General features: G+C 47.3%; 1 protein-coding gene and 1 long non-coding RNA gene across 5 annotated transcripts in view; one reads left to right on the forward strand and one right to left on the reverse strand.

Moving 5' to 3' along the window:
- LOC146181997 (uncharacterized) lies at window positions 1-1,187 on the reverse strand. 2 transcript variants are annotated; one of them, XR_014700324.1, is made up of 3 exons: window positions 1,148-1,187; window positions 148-501; window positions 1-51 (listed from the first exon to the last, which is right to left on the reverse strand). It is a non-coding gene; the product is annotated as an uncharacterized LOC146181997 (long non-coding RNA). The 2 variants fall into 2 exon arrangements; XR_014700323.1 differs by lacking the exon at window positions 1,148-1,187 and adding an exon at window positions 573-1,138.
- A 328-nt stretch (window positions 1,188-1,515) lies between these two features.
- The window catches only part of LOC146181998 (uncharacterized), a 28,978-nt gene continuing 17,561 nt past the window's right edge, over window positions 1,516-12,932 (forward strand). For 2 of the 3 annotated variants that reach the window (XM_084576993.1, XM_084576995.1), the window contains exons 1-2: window positions 1,516-1,776; window positions 8,314-8,866. In XM_084576993.1, the coding sequence (XP_084433119.1) occupies window positions 1,714-1,776; window positions 8,314-8,866 (616 nt within the window). In that variant the 5' untranslated portion in view covers window positions 1,516-1,713. Of the gene's footprint in view, window positions 1,777-2,195; window positions 2,342-8,313; window positions 8,867-12,932 lie in introns of those variants that run through there. The other variant, XM_084576996.1, reaches the window with a different exon arrangement.

The following is a 12,932-nucleotide window of genomic DNA, read 5'->3' on the forward strand; positions in this document are numbered from 1 at the left end:
CGCATGATCGGTTCACGTAGTACTTGCATATGCTTGACACGGGCAGGCTTACTGGAATCAGACCAAGAAGCACGATTCAGTGCATCGTTAGCAGCACGAACAAAGTCTCCATAATTAGTATGCACTATATACTTTCGTTTTGCTTACCTGCAATGTCACCGCCGGCTTCTGTACTACACCCAGCGGCCATCATCACACGCTGCGGGCGCCGTTACTTTCAGACGCAATCAACAGGCTCCCACTTTATGATGCTTACGTTTGTTGACCGTTGTCATGAGCCGCACGCGCAGAACATGGAGCAGATACTTGATCTCCTGTGACTCACAGGAAACAAAAGGCTCGTTTCGCCATTGGCTTGCATGCTTTTGCAGTACGTAAGTATTCGCGCTTTCGCCCTTTCGCAGCTGACATTACGCTCCAGCCTGTAGAGGTCGCCAGCGAAGCACTCCTGGCGAGGGTGGCTACCACCAGATACCCAAGAAACAACAGCACCGTAGGAGACTGGATGAACAAAAATAAAAATAAGCCAACCTATCAACGGCCTTGTGCGTTCAACGCAAAGCATGACAAACCTTGGTCGGTGGAATCAATAGGCCAGCAAGCTTAATTACTTAGTTCGGTGTCGGCAGGGTAAAGCGATTGCGCTCAAAGGCTTAAAAATTCCGTAGTGCGTGTGGCAGTCTCCTTTTCTATCTTTTTTCACCGAACTTGCTCCTGGTTTCGCGACCCGTGTTACTGTCACTGTTCGTATGTCAACAGGCCTGAGGTCCGAAATTCTAACCTTTCGCGATCACCTCTTGCTCGCGGTTTCGCATCCTTTGTTACTGTCACGGTTCGCATGTTAAACCAGGTTCGAAATTCTAACCTTCACGAGCTTTCAGTACTTTGTTTTGTTTATAGCTACAAAGAGGGTTTTCTTTTTCAGTATTCCTGCCACCGTGTACGTTTTTATGTCGCGTGCTGTTCAAGTTTATTCTACAGTCATAAAACATCACTACCCTACAATCATAAGGCCACTGCTGTTATTGCTAAAATATATAGGCGTGACTTGAGGTAACTGATGATGCGCGATGAACGGAAGTTTGCTAGCAGCGGGACGGTGGCCAAATACAAAGACCATCCCCTCCCACGGTTGCACTTCACCCACCTGCATACGCCCATATCGTGCACACACAAGGGCTGTGGCGCCATCTATGCAGCTGGCCAGGTGACTTTATCTCTTTTGAGCATTATCAGCCGCTAAAAGTGACGTTTTGGTTTGCAATAAATATTTGTAATTTTACATACACTTTTAGAACAAAATTTATAAATTTCTGTTTGCAAACAATGATAAACCACAACTGTTAAGCGGAACTATGTGCATAAGCACGCTTGCCGCGCCAACGTACGGCATTACACGTAAGCACAATTGCTGCACCAAGCGCTGCGAGCGCAAACACCTCGTAAATAGCGCACTAGATCGCGCCAGCGTCGCCTTTTCGCCCGGTTGTTTCCCGTCAACTTCCCTCCGGCATAGATTTTCGGCGAGAGTCGGCGCGTAGTCGGCGGCGCCGGCGGAGCGGCTCGGAAGGGCGTGACGTCACACGCGGCGGCGTTTCTGACCGATCCCAGCATGCCAAGCACACTGAATGTCCGCCATACTGTGCCAGTGGCTGATAGACGGTCACGGAGTTGGCCTGCTGGGTCGCTGCGAAGTTTTTGTTGTACGGCCTGATGCAGTGCTCGCCCTACGAAATTAAGGATAAGTTGTTGAAAGCATTAGACGAGGACAACAATGTAAGCCTCGCACGTTTCATCCCTTTTTCGTGTCGGGAAGCCGCGGGTATGTGCAGCGTCGCTCTGGCAGAGCCCCGGAAAGCCTGGCCAAAACGCAAGCGTAACCTGCGGGCAGCCTAAACACGGCAGCCCTTTACACGAGCGTTAGGCTTAGACTCGATTCCGTGCCGTTAACGCCGCGGTAGCGGTGTGTGCCGGCGGCGGTGCACCGTGCGTCGTCCAGTTTGGCGTTGCCCCCGCCGAGGCAGAGCGGCGCATCGCAGCTCGGCATCGCCGACGCGCCGGCACTCCGCCGATGCCGTTCTCGTCGGACTCTTGGAAACGTCACAAGTCATGCGCCGTAGGTGCAGTCCGTGGCGGGTTTTACAACTAAACGCTCTCCTTCTGGGTTCACGGCGGGTCTAAGCCTAACGTCGTTCATTCCGACCGCCGGTCGGCTCGTGGACGCTTTGTTGGCAGCGGGGCAGCCGGGGCTCTGCGCGCTGCGGCTGTTTTGACGGCGCGCCGGCAGGGCATTCTTTGCGTACGATAGAGTCTTGGTTGATTTGCGCCTGACGATCTGCCGGTGCGTTTCAATATGCATGCGTCTGTCACGTTGGTTCGGCTTCTTTCTGGGCATGCTGCTAGCAGATTTCCTCATGGCACATGGTCGGACAGTGTCAGGCCTGGGTCGAGCCCGCCTGATGACCGCCTCACTGCACTGGCGGTGTTGCTTCCTGTACTGTACCTTCGCATGGTCCCTGTAACAGATTGCTACGTCGCGTCGACTGCCGGCGTTCGTTAGCAGTCAGCGTCTCCGCTTACTCAATTCCTAGTAGTACTACGAACGCTGTGTGCTGCGAACGTGCTTCGCCGGACTGGCTGCTTATGTCGTCTTGTGATTGAATCCATGTGCTCGTGGAATGTGTACGTACCTTGTTACTACTTCAGTAACGGGTTTGTTATTCCTCAAACATGGAGTCTGGTTAACCGTGCCGCTTCTTCGCATGGGCAGAGTGGCCGTGAAAGGTAGCTATACGCATCATCTCGTTTTTCCTGGCGTTCGGTGTCATGGTAGGGCACGAATTCTCGAAAGGTCCATGAAGTTTAACTTTTTTAGAGTCGTGTTTTGTGCACAATTCTCGAGAAGTGTGTACTGCTCACATGAAAAAGCATTGTAGCTTTACTTGATAAATTGCTTCTGACGTAAGAAACGCTGTACGAGGCATGCAGCCACGAAACTGGCCTTTGTTGCGAACCAGCTTCACTGCAGTCTGGTGTTGCTCTTGTCAAGCAGCACTGCTTCAAATCCTTGCACTCATTTACGGTGCTATAGTTGCCCCCTCTTCTATAATAAAGGTTGTTGCTTGAATGGTTGAAAAATATTCCCTGCCTGGAATGCCTGTCTAGTTTTTCTGATCAAAGGCACTCGTAGAGGTCAAAGTGTGTGAGACCTATTGAAAGTCCTGTCACCATAGCCTTCTCGAGTCACTCTTTTGGGTAGCTTTTTGTATGCCATGGTAACTTTGGTGTTTACTGGTTCTTGTTTGCGGTTCTGGAGGAGCTCTGCTGCAAGAAGTACGTAGAGATTTTCTGGGTGGATGTTTGAGTGAACAAATTGGGCTTCCTAAAAGTCTCCAGAGAGGTTTCGTTTTATTTATTCCATTGTCTGCAGTTTTTTTTATGTGTACACCTTTGTGTCAAGGAGCTCTGCACACATATTGTACATAGGATTATTAATTCGATGCCCTGCCTCATGGCTCAATGGTTAGGGTGCTCAACTGCCAAGCTGAGGTACTTACCTGGGTTGATTGCGACCGCGGTGTTTCAGTGGAGGCTAAATGCCCACGTCTTGTGATGCCAGTGCACATGAAAGGCTGCCACTGTGGTATCCCATGTTTGGGACCTCAAACCCCATGTAAACACATTATTCTTGTGAGACCTTTGCTTTGAAAGGTGCGTCCCTGAAGGCTCTAGGTTGTTGTATACGATCATGTGCTGTGCTCATGGGGTTCTTTACCTTTAGCTGCATTCCTTGCCATACATTGGGCATGCTCTCCTCATTCAGCTTTCTCCACTCGTATATTCGGTGTATCTGCTTTCCTGCATCATAAATTACATGTGAAATAAGAAACGGAGACTTGTACTTCTACACAGCACAGCATGAAAGCGCAATCTGGTGGCAAAGCCTTTGAAAGGATTTTTTTCAGCACTGTGGCTCACCAATAAAATTTTGTGAACAGCTAGGAAAGCAGTCGTTACACAGGAGTGAAAATTAATTTGTGGTGAAGCCTGGCTGCATTGCAGACTTCAATTTTAGAACTGCATGGCATGTACTGTATCGCCTTCCAAACACACAGGTTGCGCTGGTAGCCTGCCGGTTCTATGCATGTGTAGTCAACATACAAACTCGTGGAACATAATCGCACTTGCTTGTATCACCTACATGAGAAACCAGTGTAGCAGTTAAATGTAACAAATTCATGAGTGAAAACTGCACAGCGTTCCTGTGCAGCTGGGTATTCTGCACTACATGTAGCATGCATATACAGTACTGAAGAGGAGGCAATGCAGTTGTAGGCACTGAATGGGGCAAAACAAATCGGGGACTGAAAGAATCTTAGTTTGCACCCAGATTTGAAAGGTGCCAAAATTGCAAGGACTAGGTGATCACATCGGGAACAAATTTTTCTCCTTCAATATTTAGCAACATTGGATGCAGTCATTAGGGACTTGTGCTATTGACGTACATTGTAGTCACAGATTGAGTGTGGCATGATTGGGAGGCATTAAGAAATGTGGAACTGCTTCTTGGGTAGTGTGCCCTATATTTGGGTACAACTCTAAAGCAATGGTAGCTGCCCCTCAAAGAAAGCCAATGGCACCCTCAGATTTTCATATCTCTGTTTGAGAGTAGTGCTGCTTTGCTTTGAGGCACTCTTGACAAGCTTCTCAACCTTTCTTGAGAGAGAAAAAAAGTGAAGCTGTTTGTGTCTACAGAAGGACACACTTTTCTTTCACCAGACACATTTTTAGCATTTCGGGCATGGCGGCTGCTTGTGCTTCAAATACTACTCTTCTGTTGGAGATCACATGATCCCTCTGGGAAATAGAAATGCCCACATGAATAGGTTAGGTTATGGAATTTTGCTAGTTATGGGTTCAGGTCCCAGTTAGCCTTAATGACCTTGTATGGCATTTGTACAAAGCAAATTTCATTATATTGGCAATGTCTATATAAATGGGGCTATTCATATTTTGCTTGGACACAGATTTTTTCCCCAAATACTACAACTTTTCTGTCCCCTCCGGTTAGCACGTGGGCAACAAGGATGTCGATGTAGTTCCTGTAGTTTCTGGTACTTGCTGGGAGCAAGCCACTTTGACAGAAGCCATTTTGGATTATTTTCACTACTGTGCTCTACCCTGGGCTAGCAAATACTGCGTTGAAGCTGTTGTGCCTAGCTGATACCTTCAGAGGTCGGGCAGGTCTACAAATTGAAATGATGAGCATGCCAATGGATGCTTATATGCATGTTAAGGATGTGTAGAAAGTCTGTGACGAACTGTTAAGAAAACTTACTACCAGTAATCTTTCCCCGATTATTATTAACTGAAATGTGGTCCTAAGTTTTAGACCTGATTTTTAAAAGAAACAAGCAAGTTAATATAGTTTGAATATTGACCCCCCCTCCCCCAAATTCAATATATATAAAATCTGAAAGTGAACTTTATATACATAAATAGGCAGTGCCTGAGTCACTACTGAGCAATATCAAGAATAGGTTGGCTTCAAAACAGGCTGTTCGGAGATTTAAAATGAACATATGCCATTGGAATGGGGCACTGCCTTCATCATGATGGATAGGGTAGAGGAAGTTTCTCATGAACGTTCAGGTTGCAGCTTGTGCAGAGCTGCTGGGGAACAGCACTTGTCAGTTGAGAGTTGGTTGTTGCAGTCTGTTGGGTACAATCTCTTTTGAAATATGCATTAATTGTTAGTCATTTTCATAATTGATTTTTGTAATGAGCATCCCAGAATAACAAAAATATCCATCTTTCCCCAATTATTAATTGCAATTTCTGCCAGGTCCTTGTACAACCACATCACGGTTAAGCACTACATTCAAGGTCTCAGTTAAACCTGTCTTCACTCATTTCTGTCATTAAGCTGTCTTATATGAACAGGACACGTTTTTGGCTCTTGAAATCTTTTACGGTTGCAAAATCAGCAAACAAAAATTGGCAGCTATTGAAATGTGAAGCAATCTATTTCATTTCACATGTACGGCTCAGTTCCTTTCTATGCAAGATTTTTCAGATTGAAGCACTTTTTTTTTTTCGTCTGCATTTGTGAGAATGCTTGTTGTAAGGGGATATTTTGTAGTGTCAGGTGGCACCGACATATGTGGGTGTAGTGCCTGTAGGATTTATTATACTCAGAAGACTTGTTATTCTATTAGTCGCATATATGTAAAGAAGCTGGTGTTCTCAGTCTCTTTCGTCTTCACGGGCAGCTTAAAATTCTGTTATGTTGGCACTGGAATAAAACCTTGTCATGTTGAGTTTGATAAGGCTACATGAGGGCGTTTTTACTGGTGCATTTTTGGAATGTTGCTTGTGGGCAGTTGCTTGACACTTTGCATGTGTGTTGCCATTTATAACAGGCTCTGATGTTATTTGTATTGACCTTCAGTAGTGGGCATAGTAGAACTGCTGGTATTTGTCAGGGGGAGTTCTCGGTTATTGGCATTTGGGCTAAGACCCAAGCGTTTTGCAGATATGCATGCCTTTGATCCTTTAACCTCCAATTACTTAAGAATTCGTTCTGGATGCTTCAGAAGTACTCTTCCTTGTGAGTATGTTTTGCAACAGAGGCTGTTACCTATTATGTGGCGGTTGAAACGCTGGTATTTTTTTATGAAACGGTCACAGCACTTGCACCCAAATGCAATTCTTGCAGCCAGTGGCAGTGAACACAAATGCAATGTTGCCTGCGACTGCGGTTGGTTGGAAAGGGCTTCCTGTGCGCTCCGAGGCATCTTATTCTCGTGTGCTTTTTCATGTGGCGTTCTCGGTTATTGGCATTTGGGCTAAGACCCAAGCGTTTTGCAGATATGCATGCCTTTGATCCTTTAACCTCCAATTACTTAAGAATTCGTTCTGGATGCTTCAGAAGTACTCTTCCTTGTGAGTATGTTTTGCAACAGAGGCTGTTACCTATTATGTGGCGGTTGAAACGCTGGTATTTTTTTATGAAACGGTCACAGCACTTGCACCCAAATGCAATTCTTGCAGCCAGTGGCAGTGAACACAAATGCAATGTTGCCTGCGACTGCGGTTGGTTGGAAAGGGCTTCCTGTGCGCTCCGAGGCATCTTATTCTCGTGTGCTTTTTCATGTGGCGTTATCGGCGTGCCACAAATTGCACCGGTTTGGCCTTGACCCCATAGCTGGTGCTGCAGCCGAAATTATCCTCCAGCAAGAAAAGCACTCATATTAGTATCTTGGAAAAGCTTCAAAATTGGGCTGTTCAGTTTGAAACTGGTAAATACGACAGGAGTGTAAGAATGGCTAACACTAAACATGTACTTGGGTGGTTTGATGCAGAGATAGTTGGCAACTTTTTACTTTATTTACTTTCATATTTATCACAGAAAAGAGGTCACATCTTCAGAGTCATTTATTTTGAGGAGTGATACTGAATGTTGAAAATGAAATGAGGGAAGATAGCTAATGCTGCTGGCATGCACTGCAAAGTTCTGTTTACTACATTTTTATGTTCATGTCAGTTCCTATATGTGGGTCCTCATTTCTGATTGTATGAGCTTATGGAGTTTCTCTGCTTTCCAAGCTATAAAAGTTTAAGCAAAATTCTTTTGGTTACTCCCATCATCGTTTGTGGCACATAGCACAGCATGTGATGTGATGGTGCAATCAAGTGCCTTGCACTTCATACTGAATAATCTCAAACCATGCCTTTGTGCTGATGTAGAATTAGGAGGTAGAAAATATAAAATCGCTGTACCTTGGGCACAATTCGTTTCTCTGGACACGCTGGCGGTTTGTCATAGCATGTGAGACTGCAGAAGAGGCAAGGCTGCTTCTGCAGGACAAATGTGGGTAAGACCAGAATTTTCTCGAAGAATGCATTTAGGTCGCTGCTGTGGATTGCCCAGGATGATGGCTGGTTCATGGGCAGAAGTAAATTCTTGCTCTTTGTGGCTATGTTGATGTGGCGTGTTACGTTTAGTTGCTGAAAAAAATAAAATTAAGCTCCGCAGCGTTTTTTCACCACCGCTAGAGCATTGTCAAGAGCGAAAAACATTGCAAGGCTACCATTTAGGAGGGAATGGTGTTAGCCTTGTCTCGGTGATGCAATGTGCAAAAAGCTGCCTGCTTGGAAAGCCGCCAGTGATGGCAGACTTGCATTTATTATTAAAGCTTGGTACTTTGTCCCTTTAAGTCAGCACCCATTTGGTTCTTGACTTGGTTGCTTTTTGATACCTTCTTTTTCTGTTCTTGTGCTGTCTGACCAGATGGTGGTTCGTTGACGCAGGTGGTCGACATGGCTGCTGTCATCGAGGTCATCAGCTTGCTGGAGCGCACACCCATCACCAAGGACACGCTGGAGCGTACCCGCTTGGGAAAGTACATCAATGAGCTGCGCAAACGCACCACCAACGAGCCCCTGGCCCGGCGGGCAAAGGAGCTGGTGAAGAGCTGGCGCCGCCTCCTGCCCTGCGACCAGACCCCCAACGGGGGTGGTCCACCCGTGGTCGGCCCTGGCCCTGGCCCAGGCATTGGGCCGGGGCCGGGGCCTGGCCTACCTCGCCGCTCTCCAAGCTGCTCCAGCGTGTCCAACAGTCCCGTGCCACCATCACTCCTAGCCGCAGCTGCAGCTGTAACCACGGCGGGTGCCGGCCCCGGCTTGGGTCCCCGGCGTAATGGCGGCTTCAAACCCGTCAGCCCTGCTTGCTGCCCGTCGGCACCGTGTTCTCCGGGCTCTCCACTGGCCCACCCGCATCCTCGCAGCCCCCCACCCTTAGAACCTGTCGCCAAGAACAACGTGGCCAACAAGCGACTCAGGAAATCTGCCGCTGATGCTCCAGGTGAGGTGTCAGCTGTTCTCTTGTATATACGACAGGGGTTCTTGACACGCTGTTAATGGGAACTGCATTTATGCAACCAGCATTTGTCAAGGAAGCTCTACGTTTCCTAGTAGTATCGACATTTGCCTCACTCATATTTGAATTCCCTGAGCTCTCTAAACCAAGCAGTTCAGCGCCTGCATTGCAAGACATGGTGACACTCCTCCATTGCTGTATAGGTTTTGCAACTCATGTGTCGGACGCAACTTGTGTGCTAACTGCACCCATCCATTTATGCGTTCCTCATCAATTATCAAGATCTGTTGCAAGCTTTACAGTTTAGGCCACCTTGGCATTTGTCATCATCAGCCTGACTATACCCACTGCAGGGCAAAGGACTCTCCCATATTCCTCCAATTAACCGAGTCCTGTGCTAGCTGCATCCACTTGGCCCCTGTGAACTTCTTAACCTCATCCGCCCACTTAACTTTCTATCGCCCCCTGCTACGCTTTCCTTCCCTTGGAATCCAGTTTGTTACCCTAAGGGACCATCGGTTATCCTCTCTTCGCACTACATGTCCTGCCCATGCCCATTTCTTCTTGATTTCCACTGGAATGTCGCTAACCTGAGTTATTTCTCTGACCTACTCTGCACGCTTCCTGTTTCTTAACGTTGCACCTATTATTTTTCATTCCATAGCCTGGTCTTATTGCCATGTTCACTGCTGGGCTCTTCTACATTTGCCAGTGTGTGAAAACGTGAGCCACACCAAGTCACCCCAGATCATTCTGCTACTGACTGACAGCCTTGAAAATCAGAATTCAACAGCATCAACAAAGGAAAAGCAATTCAATAAAACCTTCATAATTCAATCTCAGGCAATTTGAAATCATGGGTTTCTGTTGGCCGGTAATTTTTAATATAATATTTACTGTACTATCCGGTGGAAGTTGGATCAGCTTCATTATATTGAAGACTTGGGTCGTGAGAATATCCGAGCGCATTAGTGGCATGCATATTGCTAGCTCGCAGTAAGCAGCATAACATGAAATCGGACTCTTCACTACAGTGGCAGCACTCCAACCCGGTGTGTTGAATCAAGACTTCACACTAGCTAAAGTGTTTTTCGGCAGACTATCGGCACCTGACCTCCATTTGATGGCATTTGACACTCTCAGCCCCACTGCCACTAAAGCAAGGCATGGTTTCTTTTTTAATGCGTAGCACTACTAGCCGCAATCGCGGCATTCGCCGATGTCTGTCTGAAGCCACTCTTTTTCTCTCTTCACGTGATCTTGAAGTGAAGGAAGAGAAGGCGGCGACGTGCGCGTCGGGCGGCTCGGCATTAGGGAGGCGGAGCGGTCGCACAGCAGCAGCAGAAGTCGCTCTCTCTCTCTTCCCACTCGTCTCTGTGAAGTTGAAGAGGAGGAAGGAAAAGTGGCGACACCCGCATCACACGACTTAACACTGAGGGGCCGGAGCGGCCGCATAGGTGCACCCAGTGAGAGAGGGGCGTGTCTGTTGCGGGCGTGGCAACCGTCCCTGGGCAGCATTGCACAAGCGTGTAAGTTACTCCAGAGTGACCAGCTGTGTGTCGCTCGCGCGTCCTCAACTTCGGCATCTCTCCCCTTGCATCAGTCACTCCTCAGCCTTCACTGGTAGCAGACGTCCATGCGCGGTGCATCCTGGATCTCTACTCTGAGCTGCTCGCCGCGTCGTGAAGCAGCTTGTACTCTCCTCCACGCCTTAACTGGCGCTCGTCTTCAAGCGCGTTTCCCTCTCTCTTCTGACTTCCTCTCCCCCTATGATCCCGCCCCAGACCTCTCGGCCGCAGAACAGTGCATTGTAAATGAGTACATTGTGCCTGTTTTCGCTCATTTCTGAAGATGGGGTAAGGAAAGCTGAGAACGCGGCTGCGCCGTGCGTTTGCTTCATGTCGTAATTGATAAAGCGGGCCGTCTGGCACTGCAGCGTAGGTTCAATGTGCTGAAGTACAACGGTTCGAAGGCAGCGGGATTGTTAGCCTACTGATTTTGATATTGCAGCTAAACGGTGCAAGAGTCTAGAAGCACAAAGAATGAAAAAACGTGTCGTCGTGATACGAATGTCGAAGCGAAGAGGAACAAATGTGCGGTAGAAACTCCAGGACAACGGGCCGCGCAAATGCCAGCGATGGAAAGGTGTAGCAGGGATAAGCAGTGCTACGCACCTACTTCGCATTTGATTAACTGTAAATCTACCGTAATTTTTTATATACCAACCACCCGCTATGCTGAGCTCACTGATACAAAATATACCGCGTTCTGCAGGGTCTGCGGGTCGTTGAAAACTTTGAAAACCCTTGAATTTGGAAGAAGTGTTTTCAAATGTCTTGAGAGTTCGGGAATTTTCGGGGGCTCCTTGAAAACCCCCTGAACCACAGCTTTGATCGCCGTCCCCTCGACAAGTGTGCTTCGAAGCTGATGAAGTCCCACTGTTTCCGCCTTACACCACACATAGCTACGAAGCCTGTACGAAGCATGTACGAAGCCTGGTAACCTACTCCAAGAGCAAGATTTGGGCTCGAAGCAAAAGAAGACACGGTGTGAACGCGATTCAAGCACGGCACCTGGTGCGCTGTAAGCATAGAGAGCCTACACAGTAGCAGTTCACCGGCACAGCAGGCATGCGTGTGTTGCTCTTCCAGAGCAACACAGGCTTCAGCATTGCCAACAGCTGTGCCGCCATGCAGGAAAGTTTCCTCCATGCGGGCAGCAGTGATCATTCATTTACAGGAACAGTAAGCATATAGAACATCCAACAAACCACACTTCACTCAAGAAGGTTGATATTGGCCGCACAGCAGAGGTGGTTCTGAAAAGTTGCAAGTTGAGTACAAAGGAGATGTTCACATTTAAGATGGAGTGCAAGCAGTTCCTCTTTTCAGTAACAAAAGAATTACTAGACAAAAGACCACTGCAGTCTTCTCTAGTTAGAGGCCTTTCTCCGTTCGCACCAGAAAAGCTGAAACAGCTTTTTTATTAGAATGATTACTCACTGCATTCAAGCAAAAACTAAGCATCCTGGCTGAGGTGCCAATCCTACTGAAATGATGTGCTCGCAGGCACTTTAGGCGACAGATTGCGCTGCTGCTTGGTAGTTTTTGCTAAGCATAGTCCGTTTCTCATCAAAACCGCAACCAACAGCACGTGTAAAGCGGCCAGAAATAAATTAAAGGTCTGCTGTTAATACGACTAGGCGTCAAATCCATCATCTTATAATAAAATAAAGATGTGGTCAAGTTCCACGACCCCTTCAGCAGCGAAGCTTGCGGATGCAAGACAAATCTGAGGAACAGAAACGGCAGAAAATTGTTGGTATCACAGTTACCGCCCTTACTGGCAACTCTCAGTTGGTAAACGGCCCTCAGGAGGAGTACTTACATTTCTCTATACTTACACGAACAACAGACTACTTATTTTTCACGTTGCGCGCTTGTGCACATCACGGCATCTACTAGATTTGGAGCAAGTCTAGCTGGAGCTCTCAAGGAGGTGCCACTCTACTTTCTGGCAAGGATTCATGTGTCATGTCCGCTACCAATAGCCTCTATCTTCATCAGTATTATACATGACTCTGTTGCTGGAGCATGCGCAGAGAGCACTGAGGTGGAAGTGCGTGCTGAAAACCTATGCCAGTGTCTGTTTCATGCGATTGAAACTGAGCTGCATGTAAGCGAAAAAAAGAGTGGCGTGGCAAAAATGATGTTTTTGCTCTGTCGTTTTTTGGGGAAGATGCATCCTCACGGCAACACGAATCAACTGCAACATAAAACAGCAATGATGCTCTTTGTTTCAGGCATAGTAAACTGCTAAACTATTTGCTAATGAAACAATCATAAAAGTTGCAAGAATTGAAGTATTTTGCAATGACACGCAAAATAAAATGCATTTACAACGCACCATGCTGAATTTGAAGCGGTTAACATAATTAACTTGCGCTATACGAGTAGTCACGTGACCCTCCCCCAACCCCCCTCCGTTTTGTTGCTACGATTAGGTGTTTGTTGAGACTTTGGCCATTCACCGTTGTTCATAAAAACGCTAA

Source organism: Amblyomma maculatum, chromosome 8 (genome assembly GCF_055883805.1).
Source record: "Amblyomma maculatum isolate TAMU_Amacu chromosome 8, ASM5588380v1, whole genome shotgun sequence".
Lineage (NCBI taxonomy): Eukaryota > Metazoa > Arthropoda > Arachnida > Ixodida > Ixodidae > Amblyomma > Amblyomma maculatum.